This window comes from Physeter macrocephalus, chromosome 4 (genome assembly GCF_002837175.3).
Source record: "Physeter macrocephalus isolate SW-GA chromosome 4, ASM283717v5, whole genome shotgun sequence".
Lineage (NCBI taxonomy): Eukaryota > Metazoa > Chordata > Mammalia > Artiodactyla > Physeteridae > Physeter > Physeter macrocephalus.
Window position 1 is genome coordinate 75,140,472 of NC_041217.1, and position 20,409 is coordinate 75,160,880.

The 20,409-nt window shown below is 39.9% G+C and overlaps 2 protein-coding genes and 2 pseudogenes across 4 annotated transcripts in view; 1 reads left to right on the forward strand and 3 right to left on the reverse strand.

Annotated features, from left to right (window-relative positions):
- Positions 1-2,344, reverse strand: part of CTSS (cathepsin S) — a 43,423-nt gene extending 41,079 nt beyond the window's left edge. For both annotated transcript variants that reach the window (XM_028488871.2, XM_028488869.2), the window contains exons 1-2: positions 2,256-2,344; positions 307-367 (exon numbers count right to left, since the gene is read on the reverse strand). The gene's annotated coding sequence lies outside the window, so the exon portion shown is untranslated. The remainder of the gene's footprint in view (positions 1-306; positions 368-2,255) is intronic.
- On the reverse strand, positions 96-2,262 carry LOC102980077 (serine/threonine-protein phosphatase PP1-gamma catalytic subunit-like; annotated as a pseudogene).
- Positions 2,345-8,918: 6,574 nt separating the features above from the next.
- CTSK (cathepsin K) lies at positions 8,919-20,060 on the reverse strand. Of its 2 annotated transcripts, XM_007130426.4 has the most exons (8): positions 19,905-20,060; positions 18,207-18,327; positions 17,603-17,725; positions 17,365-17,517; positions 15,674-15,892; positions 12,002-12,167; positions 11,632-11,737; positions 8,919-9,726 (listed from the first exon to the last, which is right to left on the reverse strand). In XM_007130426.4, exons 2-8 carry the CDS (start codon positions 18,324-18,326, stop codon positions 9,627-9,629), a joined length of 987 nt encoding a protein of 328 aa, XP_007130488.1. In that variant the 5' UTR covers position 18,327; positions 19,905-20,060; the 3' UTR covers positions 8,919-9,626. The 2 variants fall into 2 exon arrangements, with proteins under 2 accessions (XP_007130488.1, XP_007130487.1); XM_007130425.4 differs by lacking the exon at positions 19,905-20,060 and having other exon boundaries at positions 18,207-19,518.
- On the forward strand, positions 12,174-13,096 carry LOC114486182 (ubiquitin-conjugating enzyme E2 D3-like; annotated as a pseudogene).
- Positions 20,061-20,409: the final 349 nt, after the last annotated feature.

Sequence of the window (20,409 nt, forward strand, 5' to 3'; positions counted from 1 at the left end):
GTGCTCTGCAACGGGAGAGGCCACAACAATGAGAGGCCCGCGTATCGCAAAAAAAAAAAAAAAAAAAAAAAAAAGGGAACAGAGAACTAAACAAAACATTTTTCCTTGGGAGTGGAGAGTCATTTGCTGTTATAACCAGCAAATACCATTTATTAAGTCAAAAATGGAAGGGGGCGGGGCACAAACACTATTTGAGCAAGCTGACCAACACACATTACAGTTTTAAAAATGAAGGTTATATACTATATAAGTCCCAACAGAGAGTGTCAAATGACATTTATTTCTTTGCTTGCTTTGTGATCATACCTCTTGGAGGTGTTACGGGTCTCGTAGCATCCGGCTTCTTTTTCTCTGCAGGCTTTAAAATCTGAAAAGAACACATTAGTGTTTCAACCTCACTCAACATGGCACCTGCATCGTCAAACTCTCCACAATAATTGGGTGCAGAAAACAGAGTGACCAACTGTCTCTTTGCCAAAAATTCGTATCCATCTTCAACCACCAAATGGGCTCTACATATAAGACCTAAATCATGCTTATGGAGAAATTTTGCAACCACTTCTTCACCAAATGTGAAGAACACTCCTCTGTCATTTTCACCCCAGCCTAAGACACCTTTATTGGCATCAGACCACAAAAGATCGCAAGGAGGAAGACCTTGATCTGGTACATCAGTTGGTCGAATAATTCTCCGAATCTGCTCCATAGATTGAAGATCTGGTGATAAACCTCCATGACAGCAAAATATTTTCTCATGCACCAAGGCTGCTATCCGTAAACAGTTAAAGCAGTCTGTGAAAGTTTTCCATAGTTTAATGTTATATCTTCTTTTACATTCATCATAAAATCCCTAAATTCTATTGATGCTGGCACATTCATGGTTTCCTCTAAGAAGAAAAAATTCTCGGAATATTTGATTTTGTAAGCCAGTAAGAGGCAGATAGTCTCCAATGAGACTTTCCCCTGTCCACATAGTCCCCAAGAAACAGGTAATTGCTTTCTGGCGGGAAACCACCATACTCAAAAAGTCGAAGCAACTCATAGTATTGCCCATGGATATCACCACATATTTTGAGTGGTGCTTCAAGTTCTAGTAGGATAGGCTGATTGAGAAAGTCCTCTCCAGACTTTAAGCACAGTCCTCTGATTTCATTCTCCTGTAGCTACATATTCTTACCAGGCTTGGACCCTCTCATTTTCAGCGGCCGTTGGATGATGCTGTCGATGTTGAGTTTATCTGTATCCGCCATCGCCTTCCCGCCGCCGACCCTGCAAGCAGCGGTGCAGCCGCCGGCTTGCGCCCGGGATTCACACCTCCTTTCCCACGCCACGAGCACAGAGATGGTGGTGGCTGCTGTGGCAGAAGCCACGGCTGGATCCGCCCCCTGCGCAATCGCCCCGCCCCCTGCGTAATCGCCCCGCTCCCTGCTTCATCCTTATTTCCCCAGAGGAACCACGAGAGCGAAGCCAGCTAGCATTTTGATAGGGATTGTTTTGAACCTATAGATCAATTTGGCGGAGTATAGGCATCTTAATATTATCTTGCAGTCCATGAACATGCAATGTCTTTCCATTTTTTTAGGTCTTCTGAATTTCTTTCCAACAGTGTTTTGTAGTTTTCAGATTATAAGTTTTGCACTTCTTTTTTTCTTTCTTTTTTTTAAATTGAGGTATAATTGACATACAACATTAGTTTCAGGTGTACAACGTAATGATTTAACATCTGTATGGATTGCAAAATTATCACCACAATAAATCTAGTTAACATCCATCACCATACAGTTACAGAATTTTTTTTCTAGTGATGAAAACTTTTAAGATCTACTTTCTTAGCAACTTCCAAATATGCAATACAGTATTATTAACTATAGTTGTCATGCTGTACATTACATCCCCATGAGGCAGGAGATAGATGGGCTCCAGGTTAGACATTTACAACTGGCCGCCTATTTACATTTCTTGGGGCAAGAAAAAGAGGAGCTTCAGGTCGGACACTTACAACTAGCCTCCTGTTTGCATTTCCTGAGACAGGAGGTAGGTGGGCTCCAGGTTAGGCATTTACAATCAGCCTCCTGTTTGCCCTCCAAAATGGAAGTAACAACAGAAACAGGGTAAATAGCCAGGTTTTGTCTCTTGCGGACACCTTAAGATAACAGTCATGGCACTAACAGAGAGAGGCAAAACCTCGTTTGAGTAAAGGATCAAGAGTCTCAGCTTTCCTCCTCTCGTTGGGGCAAGGGAGACACTATACATACGCAGAAAGGCTCCTTGGTGGGTCAAAAGTCCGGGGACAACGCCAGGCCATAATGAGTCTTGCTTCTCCCAGATGCCTTTTCATCGAGATCCATCTAGGCTGAGAGGTATGTGCGCACCTAGGGGGAGGGTCCTGAAACAAATTAGCCAGGGGGGACAAAAGCAAGATGATTGGCCAGAAGGAAGACAAAGACCCCGAAGAACTGCCCTATATAAATGACTTAATAGCCTCTTTACTGCGCTCCTCCTCATTAGGGAGGACGCCCACACCCTTTCTCTCCCGGTGTGTATCTCTGCCTTGCTTCTACCTTAACTAAACAAACTGTTTCTCTGTGTGCTTTCCCACTTGTTGTTGTGCTATGTCTCTAATAATAAACTTTGTACCTGTTTTTACAGTTTTTTTTACCTCCATGAGAAATGCATTTTTCACTGGGGGCAAGAGCCAGAGAAAAATAGCTTCTAGCCTCTAGCCCTTGCTGGTCTGGTGGCTAGGATTCCCGGTTTTCATCCAGGCTACCCAGATTCAATTCCTGGGTAGGGAATTAAGATCTCGCTTTGCACCACCACTCACTGCTGCCTCTCTGAGATCACCCATGACTTATTTATTTTATAACTGAAGTTTGTTGCACTTCTTCAAATTTGTTCCTAAGTATTTTATTCTCTTTGATGCTATAGTAAATGGAATTGCCTTAATTTCATTTTCAGTTTGTTCTGCTACTGTATAGAGATCAAAATGATTTTTGTATAGTGATCTTGTACCCTGCAACTTTGCTGAGCTCATTTATTAGTTCTAATAATTTTTCAGTTAATTCCTTAGAATTTTCTGTTATCTACAAAAGCATAGCATCTTTGCTCTGTTAAATCCACATGTAGAGTCTCAGGTGTAAACAAAAAGAACAAGAGTGTCGCTCATTATCCCATTACACAAAGGGTTAAATGGTAACCCAGTGCAGTGGCCCTCCCACCAACAGTGCCCCCTGAGGGGAATTCAGGATGGGAAAAATAGGATGAAACATTCTGTGCTTAACAGAGAGTTAAGATGCATACCTAAGGAAGAATTTCAATGTCCCCAGATTCTTGCATCTCCCATGTATAGAAAAGCACTAAAATAATTAACTTGAGATATCTGTTGTGATTTGCAGTAATCTTTTAACAAGATGTATGCTTGACTACATGTATTTTCCAGCCAAAAAAAATCATATACATATTGGGTCCTCCCCCTATCTCTTTGGAGCAGTCCCCTCAGAGCTACTGAGAGGCTATTTCCCAGGCTATAGTCCTCAGTAAGTTCCCTGAATAAAACTTCAGTAAGTTCCCTGAATAAAACTTAACTCACAACTTTTACCTTGTGTGTTTTTCTTTAAGTCGACACAGGAAAGCAGACCGTAGGCTATAAATGTCCAGAGGTGAAGAATTAGATTCCTGAAGTCCATGGACAAACTTAGTTTGTAAGTATTATGAAGGCTGTCATTGACTCATAAAGGCTTTTCAAGGGCATTAGAGCCTGAAGGTTCAGCAAAAAGGATATGTACTGTAAAAAAATAAAATTACCCCAGAGTACTATAATACCTGTGCCACTAAAAGTTAATGGGCTGGACTTCCCTGGTGGTGCAGTGCTTAAGAATCCGCCTGCCAGTGCAGGGGACACGGGTTCAATCCCTGGTCCGGGAAGATCCCACGTGCCGCAGAGCAACTAAGTCCGTACGCCACAACTACTGAGCCTGCGCTCTAGAGCCTGCAAGCCACAACTACTGAGCCCGCGTGCCACAACTACTGAAGCCCGTGTGCCTAGAGCCCATGCTCCACAAGAGAAGCCACCACAATAAGAAGGCTGCACACCACAACTAGAGAAAGCCCACACGCAACAAGGAAGACCCAAAGCAGCCAAAACTAAATAAATAAAATAAAATTTTAAAAAGTTACTGGGCTGTCACTTGTAAGTTTTCATTTACTTCTCACAACATCTACGAAGGATAATGAGAAATACAGTATATTGTGGTAGCTAAGAGCACTAGGACCTTGGATTCAGAAAGAGCAAGCAATCGGCCAAATCCAGAGCATGAGAGAGTCTACTGGACAAATGACCTGGCTTCTCCATGAAATCAATTACATGGGAAAAAAAAGTATGTGTGTCTGGGGGGAGTGTAGGGTGAGGAGGTGACTGTCAAAGAATACAGTAGACTTAACGAAATGCGATGTGTAAAACTGTTTGGATACTAATCTGAGTAAACGAACAGTAAAAAGACACCTTAAACAATTGGAGAGGCTTTTAAATGGACTAAATATTAAATGATATTGAGAAATAATTATTTTGTTGGATGTGCTAATGGCATGGTGGTTATATTAAAAAATTTCTCACTCAGAGATGTATAATGAGGGATTACACATAATCCCTCATTATATGAGTAAAGTAATATCTGGGATTTGCTTTAAAATACTGAAAAAAAATGAGGAGGGATAGATGAAACAAGACTGGAAAATGTTGATAATTGTTAACACTGGATGATAGGTATGTGGCGCTTCACTCTACTACTCTCTCTCGCCTTTCATATATATGTTTAAAATATTCTATAACCAAGTTAAAAATAAAAGTAAATAATAAAATATATAAAAGGAGAGTGAAAAACAAAAAAGACCTGGTCTGCTTCCTGGCTCAGCCTCTTACTAGCTAGGTTACCTTGGGGAAGTTATTTGATATCTGTAAAATTGCAATAATAAGGATATGTAAAGCATTTAACACAGTATGGGCTGCATAGTTAAGCTCAATAAATGTTAGCTAATATTGTTATTATGAAAGAAATAAAAAATATGTAATAACAGATTTGATTTACAATAATTTTAAAACTTCTTTGTGTCAAAATATCAATCATTGGGGGGCTTCCCTGGTGGTGCAGTGGTTGAGAGTCCGCCTGCCGATGCAGGGGATACGGGTTCGTGCCCCGGTCTGGGAGGATCCCACATGCTGCGAAGCGGCTGGGCCCGTGAGCCATGGCCGCTGAGCCTGTGCTCCACAACGGGAGAGGCCACAACAGTGAGAGGCCTGCGTACAGCAAAGAAAAAAAATATATATATATATATCAATCATTGGGCTTCGCTGGTGGCGCAGTGGTTGAGAGTCCACCTGCCGGTGCAGGGGACACGGGTTCGTGCCCCAGTCCGGGAGGATCCCACATGCCACGGAGCGGCTAGGCCCGTGAGCCATGGCCATTGAGCCTGCGCGTCCGGAGCCTGTGCTCCGCAACGGGAGAGGCCACAGCAGTGAGAGGCTCGCGTACCGCAAAAAAAAAAAAAAAATCAATCATTAATTACAGTATAATTTGTAACTGAGAACACTGGAAACAATATAGATGTTCATTTATTGGAGTTTCATTAAATAAATTATATACATTTTTATAAGGGAATTTCATGCATCTATAAAAATAATCATATTTCTAAGTCAAGACCTATCAATTCTATCACTTAGCATCATTTTGGAGATATTACATAATGCAAACAGATAAGAAAGAAATTAGAGGTAAAAATGAGAAAGAAAAAGGTAAAATTTACCTCTGTGGATGATATGCTTACATACTCAAAAAAAAAAAATCAAAAAAATCAACTGAAAAATGTATAAACCAAAAGAGAATTCAAGGTAAGGTAGCTGAGTACAAAAACTAATATAATAGAAATCAATAGCTTTCAAATATACATCCAATTAGAGATTACATTGGAAAAGACCCCATTTAAACTGCAAAAATAATAAAAAATAAACTCCCTAGAAAAGAGGTTAGCAAGAAATGGGCAATATCTATAAGAAGGGCACAAAAGAATACTTGACAAAATATAAAGGCACCTCTTATTCTTAGACAGGAAGGTTCAATAATATAAAGAGGTCAATTTTCCCTAATTAAAGATATAAATTTAATGTCATCCAAATAAAAATACCAACAGAATTTTAGACAACTTGACAAGCTAATTCAATAGATCACATGGAAAAAATAAAAAGCAAGAATCTTCAGGAAAAAATCTAAAAAAAGAGAGTAATAAGGGGAAGACTAACCTGACTAGATATTAAAATATTATAAATGTGTGATACTGGCCAAGGATAGATATACATATTGATGTACCAGAATAGAAAATCTAGAAATAAACCCAAATACATACAGGAATGAAATAAATTTGTTGCCCACATATCCATACAAAAGGAAGTTCTAAGGGATGTTCTTTAGGCAGAAAGACAAAAAAAAAAAAAAATCAAAATAATAGAAATGTGTAAATTTGCCTAGCTGGAAGTCAGACATCTCTCAAGCTTGTCTTAGGTCTTTACAAAGCTCAACAAAAACTACTTGCAGATTATTGAATGTGGTCTCTCATGCCTACACATTTCAGTATATTGTTCTTTGTGTCTGAATGCCATTTTACATCTCCCAATCTGCCAAACCCATACCCAAGCTTCAAAAAAGTTCAGGAGTCATTCTTCCATTAAGTATTCTTTCTTTGAGAAGAAATAGAGTATGTGCAGTGTCTCCTAAATGTTGATTTTCCAATTTCTTGCATCTCCATTTTGTTCTTCAACTGTTATTTGTTCTTTACACCACTGCCAGAGGAATATTGCTAAAATATAGATCTGATAGTGTCTTTCTCCTACTAAAAAATATTTGATGCCCACTAAATGCCTGAGTGTCTATAAAATAAAATATGAACTTCTAGGGACATGAGAGGCTTTCAAGGCCTTCCAGGACTCACCTCCAACCTACTTTCTGTCCTCAGCTCTACCATGTATATGTGTTTGCACCCTACATTTAGAGCCACTGCAGCCCTTACCATTCACACACGCAGCTCTCTCGGTGCCTTTGTTCACCCAGAACCTTTAGCCTGATATGCCGTCCTCCCTCCCCTAACCCTACTCCTCACCCACAACCCAAATCTCTCCAATCCCTCATCCACCCCAATCCCTAGTCTTCTCTGCTCACTGAGATTTTTCAGAGCTGTTTTCAATGAAACCACATCTAAAATCAATTAAGAATGACTCATTCCTGAGCTTCCATAATTCATATTTATTTTATTATGGTTGATATTATTAATAATATTGATATCAGTTGTTTATATGTCTGTCACTAGTCTATAACATTCATAGAAGTCAGGGCCATGTCTTACTAATTTGTTTCATCCTGGTAGCTTTAAATACACTGCTTACCACATGGTAATAAATACTGACACACAAAAATAAATAATTTTTGCACAGCAAGAAATAAAGTAGCACCTGACACATGGTAAGCATTCAATAAATGTGAACTCTTTCTAGTGGTTAATAACAGATGCTCAATAAACATTCTGTGAAAAACGGCAAAACCAGTTGTGCTGATTTATTATTAGCCAGCTAAGTTCTTTTAGAACTGATACTGCTTGGGAATCATTATAGAGTTTCAATTTCCTCTTTTGGTGACAGCAAAATTTTAGGTTCCAGAACCTCAGAAAGGGCCTTAAGATAGTTTTCAAGACCTAGGTTCATGTGTCACTTAATCTGGTCCTCATACAGATAGAATTAAATATTGAAATTTTTAATATCCATTTAATCCCTGAAACTTAGTATAATTCTTTTTTTTACACTTTTCTGTTTTTAATAGATGAAAGATTTACAAAATCATAATTAGTCTCCTTCAGCAGCTAGTGTGGCCAAGACAAATCACATCAAAAGTACTTGTCAACTTACTTCCTGTAGACTAGAGGATAAACAAGTCTTTTATTTTAAACTTCTCTTTTTTTTAACTTTTCAAGATAAATAAAGTATACATTATTAGGACTTTTCACAGCCAAAAGTCAGTTTTTCACTTCCATTCCACGTGGAAATTTTTGCTGTGGCTTGTTTTCACAGCTGTATGATATCCCGTAGCATATCTGTTTCACAATATATTCATCCATTTTTCTCTTGCTGGACATTTAGATTGTTCTAGGTTCTTTTCCTCTTTCAAATAATTCTGCAATGTATTCTTCTGTGTGTCTCCTTATGCACATGTGGGAAAGTCTCTAAAGATGGTTAAGTACTTCCTCATCTTTTTTTTTTTTTTTTTAATATATTTATTTGTTTTTTTGGCTGCTTTGGGTTTTCGTTGCAACGCCCTGGCTTTCGCTATGAGATCAGGCATCTTTTCCTGTATTCACTGGCTTTTTAGATTTCTTCTGTGGATTGCCTGTTTGTATCTTTTGCCTAATTTTCTATTATTTGTTTTTATCTCATCAATCTGTAGTCTGTTTGTTTTTATATATACATTCTAGATACTAGTCTTCTGTTATTTATAGGCTATGTCTGTTCAGGTCCTCCAAGAAGCAGACACCAAGAGGGAATTAGAAGCGCAAGACAATTACTGGGGGTCAATGCTTCTGAAGGGTAATGGGAAAAGGAACAGGAGTGGTTGGGAAGAATCTTTAGATCCCAGTGCAGCTCTTGATACCGTCTCATTGCGGCTTCTCCTTTGTCTTTGGATGTGGGGTATCTTTTTTGGGGTGGGATAGGGAGGGTGGGAGGGAAGCTCAAGAGGGAGGGGATATGGGGATATATGTATGCATATGGCTGATTCACTTTGTTGTACAACAGAAACTAACACAGTATTGTGAAGCAATTATACTCCAATAAAGATCTATTACAAAAATAATAAAAATGTTGGTTGAAGGAATGAACAAATAAATGAATTAGGACAAATTGTTTATGCAACAGAATCTCCAGACAAACTGTGAGCACATCACATATAAGGAATATGTTTTGTTCAGCTTTTTGTCTCCAGCACCTAGCATGGTATCTGCACAAAATGAATGTTTACTAAATAGCTATTTATTAAATTAGAGATAAGCGATAAATACAGTTTACTTTATAAATGCAAAGAAGGAAAAACAAAACACATTTGTTGTATCATGTAACCTTGTACCAAAGATTTATGAATAGATTTATTAATGGGGTGGAATTTCTACCTTGAAGATATAGAAGTAAATGTGGAGACTGAGAAGTCCGGCCACCTTAGTCCTCTAGAGTGGTTAAAGCTAACTAGTCCCTGTGAATGAGAATCTAGCCTAGCTGAAGATCTCTAGCCTCTATTTACACAGGATTGGCCCCAGGACAACACAGTCAGGGCAGGCTGTGGTCACATCTCTTAGCCTAAGAATGCATACCTGTTAGGGAAATTTCCTATTTCTAATGAAAAAATAAAGATGTTGGGTGGAGAGAAGAAAAGTAGTAGGAGTGTCACTTGAAGCACAAACAAACATGGAAACTGAACAGACAATCTCTGTATCATTACATCTTCTTCAAGAAAGGCACACCAATTCCCTTCCAAGGTATATCAGTATGTTGCACCATTGTAGAAGGAATGGAAGAGCAGGATGGGGTTGGCTGGCTGAAGTCACATCCTAGGGAAGCTGGCCAGGTTGGCAATGCCACAAGCGTTGTTCTTATTCCGGGCCATGAGGATATAGCCTTTGTTTCCCCAGTTTTCTCCCCAGCTGTAGGACCAAGCAAGGAAAATACTTAGTACCCTCAGTTTATTCAATAAAACATTTACTGAGTATAGTATCTGAGTACAGGTACCGATGTTTTACAAAAATGAATAAGACAGTTTTTACCTTTAAACAGTGTAAAGTCAAGAAATGGAGGCATAGTGCTATAGGAGAAATTGCTTCTGACCAAGGGGATCAAAAAGGGCTTAACAAAAAAGGTGGCATTTGAGCTGAGCCCAAAGGCAGATAGAATTTGGACCTGTGGAAATGGAAGCCAGCAGGGGAGTGTGAAATGAGTAATAGAGGCAGGAAAGCATGGGACATGTGTTAGGATCATGTAGCTGAAAAACAGGGTGCTTGACAGGGTGTAGTGGGAGATCAGGCTGAGTGATCTTTACTGCCAGGCTAAAGAGTTTGACTCTCTGGCCCATGATAGAGGAGACACTGAAGTTTTCTGACTGGGAGAGTAAAATCATTCAACTTGTGTTTTATGAAGAGTAATCTTGAAAATGTGAGTCTAGAGCATAAGAAAGAGGCAAGAGAGGCTGAAGCTGGTGATCTTGGTTTCATAGAAGAAATGAATGAAGCTATGAGAATTGATGAGATTGCTAAGGAGACAAGTGGAGAGACTGGAAGATTAGATACAGGTAGACAAAGACAGAGACAGAGACAGACAGAGAGAGGGAAGATTGGTCTATACATCTTCCTAAATTGTTTTCATGAGTTTTCTGTCCTTTTTCCCCAACCAGAAAATTCACCAGTTACCCGGTACATTTTACTTAAGACCTTTACCCTACCACCGTTCCCTTCTCCAGGGGTCCCCAATGATCCTGATCCTGCCTAGGTGTGTCCTTTATTCTTCCCAGCTCTCTTGGCACTTGATCAAAAAAGGACAGGGTAAGTGCTTGGGCTGGGAGTCGAGAAAGGGAGAACACAAGACAGAAGCTGTGGGAGAAGGAACATCCTCTTAGAAAGGTGCTCAGGTTCACTCTTAATTGGGACTGTGATATAAAAAGTTTCTTCAGGTTTGAAGCAACTCCCAGCCTTACATTCTATCCTGCCAGCCCTCCAGGCAGCAAACCCAACTTGGTTATACTAGTGCATTGGCCTGTGCACTCCCCAGAGTCTAGGACCCCTGCTCTTGGGAGGGCACCAAGGACAGAAAATTTAATCAGTGCTACTGCTAGGCTGGTGTTGACCAATGAGGAAAGAAAAAAGATAAGTACCCTAAATCTGCCCCCCTACAAAGTCACAAGGGGCTAAAGAGAAATGGGGAGCCAACTACTAACAACATGTAGTTTTATTTGTTCCCAATAATAGAGAGGGAAACACTAATTTTTGTTGTTGTTGCTCATATCTACTTTCTGAAAAGCATTTCTCTTCACAGACTTCAAAGTCTTTGGCCAATTCTTATATATGTCTATCCTAAGTGTATATGGAAGGGCAAAAAGCTGCACAAGAGGATACTAAACTTTTACTTTGTTTACACTGTACCCTAGTGCTTATAGACAGACTGATGATGGAAACCTCCCTAAAAAATCAATCACATTAGAGAGAAAAGAAAGAAAAAAATATAATTCCAAAGCTCCTGCTGGTTCTTGGTGCTACTTTATGTTCTCATTTAGCTAGGTCTGTCTTTCTTAGGGGGGCTATGAGATCACTGAAGACAGACATCTGCTCATGTGTTTGTGTATGTGACTAAGCACCTTGAACATACAGCAGCTGTCCAACACATACCTTTAGTACTCTTGTCTGGTCATTAAATGTTAGAATTAATAGCCTCTGATTGGGAAGGTAGAATTGAAACATCTGAGAAAACTTTCTCTTGATTTAAGAGAAAGAAAGGAATATTGAGAAGTTGGAGTTGAGGGTGAGTGTTAAGAGGATGACATGTAGTGTTTCCATCATTACCTGTTTTTAATTATCCAGTGCTTGTTTCCCTTCTGGATCCCGTATCCCACTGCCAAAACTGCATGGTTCAGATTATCGCTATTGCAGTTTTCATCGTAATACACACCTAGGAAACAAACTATCAAGGTGAAGCTTTCTGCAATCCAAGGGTCGCCCTGTGGGGGCTCCCACTCTAGGAGACACTCTGTAGAATCCCATCCCAGTCAGGAGGGCTTATGACAGAGATGCTCTGTGCTGTGGCAGCTGTTTCTCCCTGGCAGACTCAGTCTTTATGGAAACAAGTACTGAAAATGCTCAGTACCATTCGAGAAGCTGCCCAGCCCATGTCATAAGAGAAGGTTGACTGTGCTCCATAGGAACAGTGCCTTACCTTTTCTGTAAAACTGGAAGGAGGTCAGGCTTGCATCAATGGCCACAGAGACGGGTCCCACTCGGGCCACTGCCCTCTTCAGGGCTTTTTCATTTCCCTCAGGGATCTCTCTGTACCCTCTGCACTTAGCTGCCTTGCCTGTTGGGTTGTACATACAACTTTCATCCTGGAAAAAACAGGTTGAAATAGGACTAGGACTAAGCAACAGGCAGTGAATCAGTGAGTGAGGAATTCTACCAATGTTTTGGGTGATGTCAGTGCACTAACAGGGGCAGCAGACTAGTCTCTAGAAAGGGTCTGTTCTCTCCTCACCATTTTAGAAACTATAAAAAAAAGAATATGAAAAGTGGATACCTTGTACCATACATAAAAATCAGCTCCAGGTGGTTTTAAAACATACATGTGAAAGGAAACACTGTAAAACTTAAAAAAGAGAATATTTTTATTTCTACCTCAGGGTAGAGAAAGATTTCTGAAATAAGATTTTTTTAAAAGCACAAATCATCTTCCGGCAATGTAGTATGTGTGATCCTCAGTAGGCAGGGAGGCAGCAGCTGCTGTGTGGGGAGGAGGCCAAGGCCAAGACCCAGCTAGAGGGAGGACCTTGGCCCCATGCACATATAACAGGCAGAGTTCTGGCTGGACCCTTGTGCTCTCATGAGATAAAAGCACATAACATGACACTAAAACAAATTAATAAAGAACTTAGCAATTTAGCCTGTGAATTTCCAATGTTATGTTTTGCAGGTCTAGTTAACGATGATATGTTTCATTGTCAAGCCAAAATTATGGAATCTAATGGGAACCCACATCAAGGCGGTGTATTCTTTTTGGCAGTTCATTTCCCTACAGACTACCCCTTCAAAACCCTGAAGCTGCATCTACAACAATACATTATCTAAATATTAACAATAATGGCAGCAGTTGACATGATATTCTAAGATTACAGTAGTCTCCTGTCTTAATAATTTCTCAAGATTCCTTTGTTATCTACCATATGATCCAAACCCTTGATGCCTCCTAGTGCCAAAAATTGCACAGATCTACAAGTAAAATAAAATATCTAGGGAATGGATTTGGAAGGATACCACGTGATGATACTTTAAAGTAAAAATAACCTGTATTATGGCTGGAATGAATTTAAATTACTGTATTATCTGGCTGCTGCCCTATCAGATTTCTTTTTTTAAATTTTGTTTTTCTTTACCTCCTTCCATTCATTTACATGTTCATATAAGAAGTTCTTTCAGTTTTGGACAATAACTGCTTTTAAAAACTGTAAAGTAGAAAAGAGAACAGTTGTCCAAGATTCAGAATGTTAAAAATGGAACACATGTCTTATATGGCTAATTCTTCATTTTAATTGATTATGAGACCAAAATCATTGCACATTTCTCTAAAATGCTGACGAGATCATTTGAGGGGGTAGGAGAACAGAGATTATAAGTCAATTGCTCCTTCTATTCCAAAATAGGGTTTCAAATGTTATGTAATTTTCCTTTAAATTATTCAGAGTTTCTGAGTGATTAGTTAAGCTGTCTCTCAACAAACTGGTTAATATAGTACTGAATAAATGATGCAAGCTGTCAATGGATAAGTGATCAACTACTAGCTCTAATAATATTTAAGTTATGTTTTTAATATAGTTAGACAACCTTTTAAATTGGTTGCCTGGATTAATCAATATGAAAAAAGTTATAAACATGAATCTGTTTTTTTGTATACACTGTTAGGATTTTCCGGACGCGCAGGCTCAGCGGCCATGGCTCACGGGCCCAGCCGCCCCGCTGCACGCGGGATCCTCCCGGACTGGGGCACGAGCCCGTGTCCCCTGCATCTGCAGGCGGACTCTCAACCACTGCGCCACCAGGGAAGCCCTGTTTAATTTTTCTGATGTCAAGTGACAACAAAAAGTTGTCAGAAGAATATTTGACAGTTTAAAAAAGAATATTTTGCCACGCCCAGGTTATCTCACTGACTGGCCTGATATACTCAGAATTCAAAAGCTAACCTTTTAGGACAGCTTCAGTGTGCTGCGCCTTACGGCAGCAGCCCCAGGGTCAGATATGGACTGGGGACCCAGCAGTTCTGAGAACTGTACACAGAGTGAAGAAAAAGCTTTCCACACACAACCTCCAACTTCTCTAACTTATTTACCTGAGAGCTAAAAAAACCATAACATGGAATACTAATGGCATGACATTTATGAAATGCAGTTTTGATGTGGCCAATGTCACGATGATGTGCTGAAGTGACATTACTATGTAGGTTGCTGAGTATCCAGTAAAATGGATCTGTTCAGTCATTTACATTAATGAGCATTTTTGTTGCAGGAGATACCATTTCAGATGACTAAACACGAATAAATAAAACTCATTGTTACTGGATTTTTTAAAGGCACAAATTGCAAAGGAAAAAATAATTTTTCTACACTAAAATTAAGAACTTTTCTGGATTGAAAGACATCATAAAGAGAATGAAAAGAAAAATAGACTCACAACACACATAGTATTAGTATCCAAATATCTTTTTTAAATTCCTAAAAATCAGTAAAAAAGAGAACACAACCTAAAGATGGGAAAAGATATAAACAGTCAATTCACTGAAGAAGAAATGCAAATGGCCAGATAAGCATACCAATGAAGAGATGAATCAATAGGATTTCTTATACTGTGCAGGTGGGAAATACAAATTTTTCCAAACACTTTGGTAAACAATTTGACATTATCTAGTAAAGAGGAAGATGCACATACCCCGAGACTCAGACAATTCTGTTCCTAGATATTATATTCTAGTAAAGAAATTCCTGTACATGTGCATAGAAGACATGCCCGGGAATGTTTGCAGCAGATAAACAGATCCAATAGATAGATCTTGGCTCTGCTACATAACTAGAGGTGTGAGTTTGAATATGCTATTTTATCTCCTTAAGTGTCAATGTCCTCACCTATAAAGTGAGGATAAGGGTACCTTACAGGGCTTTTATGAGGATTAAATGAGAATATGCACTAATTACATGGCTTAGCACATGGTAGCCATTTGTATTACTCAGACTTGTTATCCCTGCTTCAAAGGCTCTTATTGCAAAGGCCCCATATTATATTATCTATCAACCCCATGTATATAAAAAGCCCTCAGATCTTCTTCCTTTTAGATAAGAAAGATCTTCCTATTACTAAAGGACCTTATAGGAGGAAGTGAGTTGATCTCTAAAACTGCAATAAATATGAAGCAACTTGCTTTTTCTCTCATTTTATACATGTTGACATGTTAACTTACATAATTTGCTTAAATGTTCCCCAAACCCACACTGAGATCATACAAAATAAGGCCAAGTGATTCATGAAATTAGCATGGTGGGCTTGGAGATTTGTGATGGGAGTGGAGGAGTTGAGCAGAGAGTTACAGAGACCGACTCAGAGATCTATCGGATAACCTGTCCTCTGTTTTTTCTTCAGGGCAGAGAGGCAGATAGAAACCATGGTAGCCTAAGCTCCCCAAATTCTCCCAGACTGTGGGAATCTTCTTGGCCTTCTGTGGGAAATTATCTCATCAAGAAGGCTGGATAGGGTAACAGAAAACAAGATTTCTGGACTTGTTTCCAGTACAAAATGTCATGCTGGGGAAGGAGGAGCCATTACAGAGCTGTATGACTGCATGGGACAGTCTCACCTGTCCAACATATGGGTAGGCATCTTCAGAGTCAATGCCCCGGTTCTCCTGCACATACTGGAAGGCATTGGTCATGTAGCCCCCTCCGCAGCCATCATTCTCAGACACACAATCCACCAGGTTCTGTGGACTCAGATTTAAGAGTTTGCCAGTTTTCTTCTTGAGTTGGCCCTCCAGGGCACCCACAGAGCTAAAAGCCCAACAGGAACCACACTGACCCTGAAAGGCATAACAGAGAAACTATCAGTCATTGCTGTTCACACTTTTTGTTTCTTCCTTCTACCTGCCTGATGAAATTCCATATGTTTTATAAATTCCAGCACCTGTCCCCTTTGCTGTGAAGTCTTCTATTTCCCTTCATTTAACCTTTGCTGCAGTGTTCTATTGCTATTGTTGCTATTGGTAACTGTTGTTACTATTGTTACCATTAGCTGTAGTAAAGCAGAGTACAGCTCTTCCTCCAATGAATCCATCATAAATTGAAAATATAGTAAGTCGAAAATGCATTTAATACCCCTCACCTACTGAACATCAAAACTTAGCCTAGCCTACCTTAAATGTGCTCAGTACACTTACGTTAGCCTTCAGTTGGGTAAAATCATCTAACACAAAGCCTATTTTATAATAAAGTGTTGCATATCTCATGTAATTTATTGAATACTGTACTGAAAGTGAAAAACAGAATGGTTGTAAGTGTATTGGTTGTTTACCCTCGTGATCATGTGGCTGACTGGGAGCAGCGGCTCTCTACCACAGGCCAACATCAAGAAAAGGTTTTGTACCACATATCGCTAGCATGGGAAAAGATCAAAATTCAAAATTTGAAGTACAGTTTCTATGGAATGCCTATCACTTTCACACCATCATGAAGTCAAAAAAATCATAAGGTGAACCATCAGAAGTTGGGGACCATCTGTACTGGTTTTGCAATGCACTAGATGTGTAACCTTGGGTAAATTACTAAACCTCTCTGTACCTCACTTTATGTGTAAATTGTGGATAATAACAATATACTTAATGGAATTATGAAAATTTAAAAAGTTAATTCATGTAAAGGATGATTATTATGTGTAATAATAATAATCTCTCAAAAAGTGCTAGCTATTATTAGTGTTTGTTCAGCTAGATTATACATTTTTCTTTCTTTCCTGTTCTATTTTTTAAGATTGGGGATTTCTTGAGGACACAGGTTATGTCTTAGTCATCTTGAAACTCTACTGCCTAGCACTATATCTGGTAGGTTCTGAAAAAAATGTGTTTGTTGAATGAATGTTATATCAAGTGTTCATCTGGTGGATAAAATCAGCCTTGTTAAGGTTGTGGGAAAACTTACATTCTCACGCTAGTAAGAATGTAAGATTGTACAAACTTTTTTGGAAAGGATTCTGTGACCTAATGATTCCAATTTGGGGATTTGTTTTGCATAAATATTTGTATATATTCACAAAAATATATGCACACAGGTGCTTACAGCAACACTTTGTAGAAAAGAAAAAACAGAAATAACCTAAATCTACAAAAACAGATGATGAGTTAAATAACATAATAGACTTTATTCTCTTAGCAGGGGGAGAGGTAACTTAATTCTTTGCCCTCTTTTCCTGATGCCCTCCTACCTTAAGAACAAAGAAGCAGAAGAAGGGAGAGGTCATGCCAGTTTCCATACCCACACCCAAGAGGAAGGAGGGTACCTGGTTTTTGACAGGAGTAACATATCCCTTCTTCCGATAATCAACAGAGTCTGGGCTGCCTTCCCAGTCTGGGATATAGAGGGTGTCATTACTGCGGGAATGAGAGGGGGGTATTTTGAGTCCAGTCATCTTCTGAACCACTTCTTCACTGGTCTGGGACAAAGAAGAAAGAGGCCAGGCGTAAGCAGGGCACCAAGACAAACAGGGCAGGTAGACCAGGAGCTAAGGATCAACTCACCATATCCCCCAAGTGGTTCATGGCCAGTTCATATGTATGGACACCAAGGGAGGCCTCAAGATTATGGATGGAAATATGCTTCAGGTTTTTTTCCCAAATTAAACGCCGAGAGATTTCATCCACCTAAACAGAACATAGTCAGTATTGGCATAGACTATGTCCTGTGTACAAAGTTATCTACATAATACTGTGGAGGTTTCTAGAAAAGATTAAATTTACCATCATAGAGGGTTTACAATCTAGTCGGGGAACTGACCATGGGATTATTAAGAGCATGCAAAAGAAATATATAAAACAAATAATAGAACGCAAAGCTCTGGAGAGACATATAGGAAAAAAATTGCTTACGGATTAATAGCATTAATCTGAGGCTTCCCAAAAGAGAAATATAAGACAGTTATGAAGTAAAGGAAGGATAGGACTTGATGGAGGGTGAATTGAGAAGTAATAATGGAAAGTATATGTTAACAGTTAGGGACCAGGGGCAGGTTTGCTTGGTTATAGTGGTTAAAGTATTGGGGTTGAAGAAGGGAGTCTGGAAGCTAGGATTAGATGTCTCAGGTTCCAGACCTTCCACCATGTTCCCCTCCAGGTTCCCAGGCACCTTGCTGTTATACTGCTTTCTGTAAGTCTTCTTCCATAGCTCCCACTGGGTGTTCAGCATCTCCTCGGGGTACAGAGCAAGGCTCACCACAGGCAGCAGTAGAACCTTGAGCCCCCACATCCTGGAGAAGGGGATAATTAGGGGACACTCTTCTATTTGCCCAAAGGTTCCTAACCTGGCTTGGGATGAGGAAATAGCTGGAACCATATTCTCAGACAGGTGGTTCTTAACCTTTGGGACTCATAGACTCCCATGACAAGCTAATAAAAATCTTCAACCCACTATAGTCCCTCTTACCAGAAAAATGAATGCACACACAGTAATTCTGGGGAGTTCATGAACCCAAAGTTAAGAACGCCTTCCTCTGGACCACGAGGCAGAGGAAAACTAGGCTTTACAAGGAAGGTAGACGGAGATTGAGGATGACTTCCATATGATAAAAACAGTGATAGTCAGGAGGGTTCTTCTGGGTTTGGGTGGGATGCTGATACATCTGGTTACAAGTATTTTGACCTAGGGAGATTCAACACACACACACACACACATACACATACACACAGATATACTTGCACAGATAACCAGAAATGGGGTAGAAAATGGACAATCAGGATGGGACAACACCTGTCTGCTCCAGTGTCCCCAGCAGACTTGGAGGAGATAGACAAGGTAAGTGCAGGGTGGGATGAGTGGGGCCGGAGAATACACAAAGGAGAGATTTTCAGCAGTTTTGCTTCCTGATCATTTCTTCAAGGCATTCTTTTGTTCCTTGCCTAAATTCTGATACTTCTCCTGATCTTGCCAGGAGAGGACAAGGGAAAAGTTGACAGCATTTCCTATTCTCTATGAGATGTTTAATGTCTCCTCAGTCTTATGCATTTCTTCCTCCTTTCTCTTCCTGCTCCTTCCTCAGGCAGGAAACTGTCCTAATCTCAACCAGCTGCTGTGGGCACGAAAGTTTTTCTTTCTTTTTCTGACCAAAAACCCCACAAAACCTCTGTGACTGCCTCACAGAACAAAAAGCCTCAGAACCAAAGTTTGTTAGAAGAATGTAAGACAGAAAAGCAATGTTCTGTGTTTATTAGATACACAGCTTTTCAGAAGTTTACTCTAGTTACATTCACTTCTCGCAGTGTCTTATTTCATGTCCTCCATTTTAAGAGCAAGTTAGTCTGCATCAAGTCACACAGCTTGCATAAATTTTGAATTTATAGTCCATTTTTGTGTAATCTTTGCAAACTGGCAAAATGTCCAGGAGGACGTTTAATATCTGGAGTGTTAAGGGCTTTGGGATGTCTCAAACAGTAGGAAGACCTTACTGAGCTACCACCTCCCTGCACCACTCCTCCTCCCTGCTAGTAAGTTAACCCCTTTGGTACCTGCCCACCCACCCCCGCACTATCCCCCCCCCAAAAAAAACCTTGAGAGGTCACTCCTTGAGGGATGGGTAAAGGATGCCTTATATTCTTTGCTTTCACTAATAACCATGTATATATACACACAAACCATAAAAGGAATCCTAAAGATTTCCAGGCAGATTTTACTTAGCCAGGAAATAACCTAAGAAGGGCATCACTGTTTTCATCTGCAAAGCCTATAAAGTTCATTTTGATCCCCAAGTCACTACATTCCTAATATTCCTAAAAATGGAGAACTGAAAGGAATGAGAAGCTAAAAGATCTAAGAAGTTGAAAATGTTACCTGCTGATGGGGATCTGTTCTCTGGGCTCGTCTCAGCAGAGAAGTGTGGATAATGTGGGCGGATGACTAGGGGTGCTGGATTTATTCCACCAGGATTGCGGAAGTCAACTCTAGCTGTTGGCTGGAAAATTTGGATGGGGAGGGCAGTGGAGATAGAAATGCTGAGAGGGGGATTAGGGAGGAGGGAAGGAGGCAGCAGATTTGCATCTTTTCTGCGTGCGCATGTGGAGCATGTGTGCCAGGGCAGAGAGTTGTTAGGTATCTAGTTTCACATGGCTGCCTGCCTTTCAGAGCAGACAAAAAAAGACCTCAATACATACTATGCAAGTTGCGGCTTACCTTCTCTTTCGTGGACAAAATATTATTTATTACACGGGGGGATTACAACTTTCCCAGCCCCTTTCCTGTTATTATTCATCTCTCCAACTTTGAAACCTCAGTTTTCCAATGTCTGACCCTCACATGAGGGATGAGGAAATGAACACAAAAGGCTAGAAAAATGTAA

What these genes read in the sequence shown, in the direction of transcription:
- CTSK (XM_007130425.4), bottom strand. Translation starts at nt 18,413, where the DNA reads ATGGTTCCAGCTATTTCCTCATCCCAAGCCAGGTTAGGAACCTTTGGG. An exon ending in GAAAGCAGTATAACAGCAAG is followed by an intron (nt 17,726 to 18,206) that starts GTGCCTGGGAAC and finishes TGTTCTGTTTAG; the next exon opens with GTGGATGAAATCTCTCGGCG. An exon ending in CTTCCAGTTTTACAGAAAAG is followed by an intron (nt 11,738 to 12,001) that starts GTAAGGCACTGT and finishes TTTGTTTCCTAG; the next exon opens with GTGTGTATTACGATGAAAAC.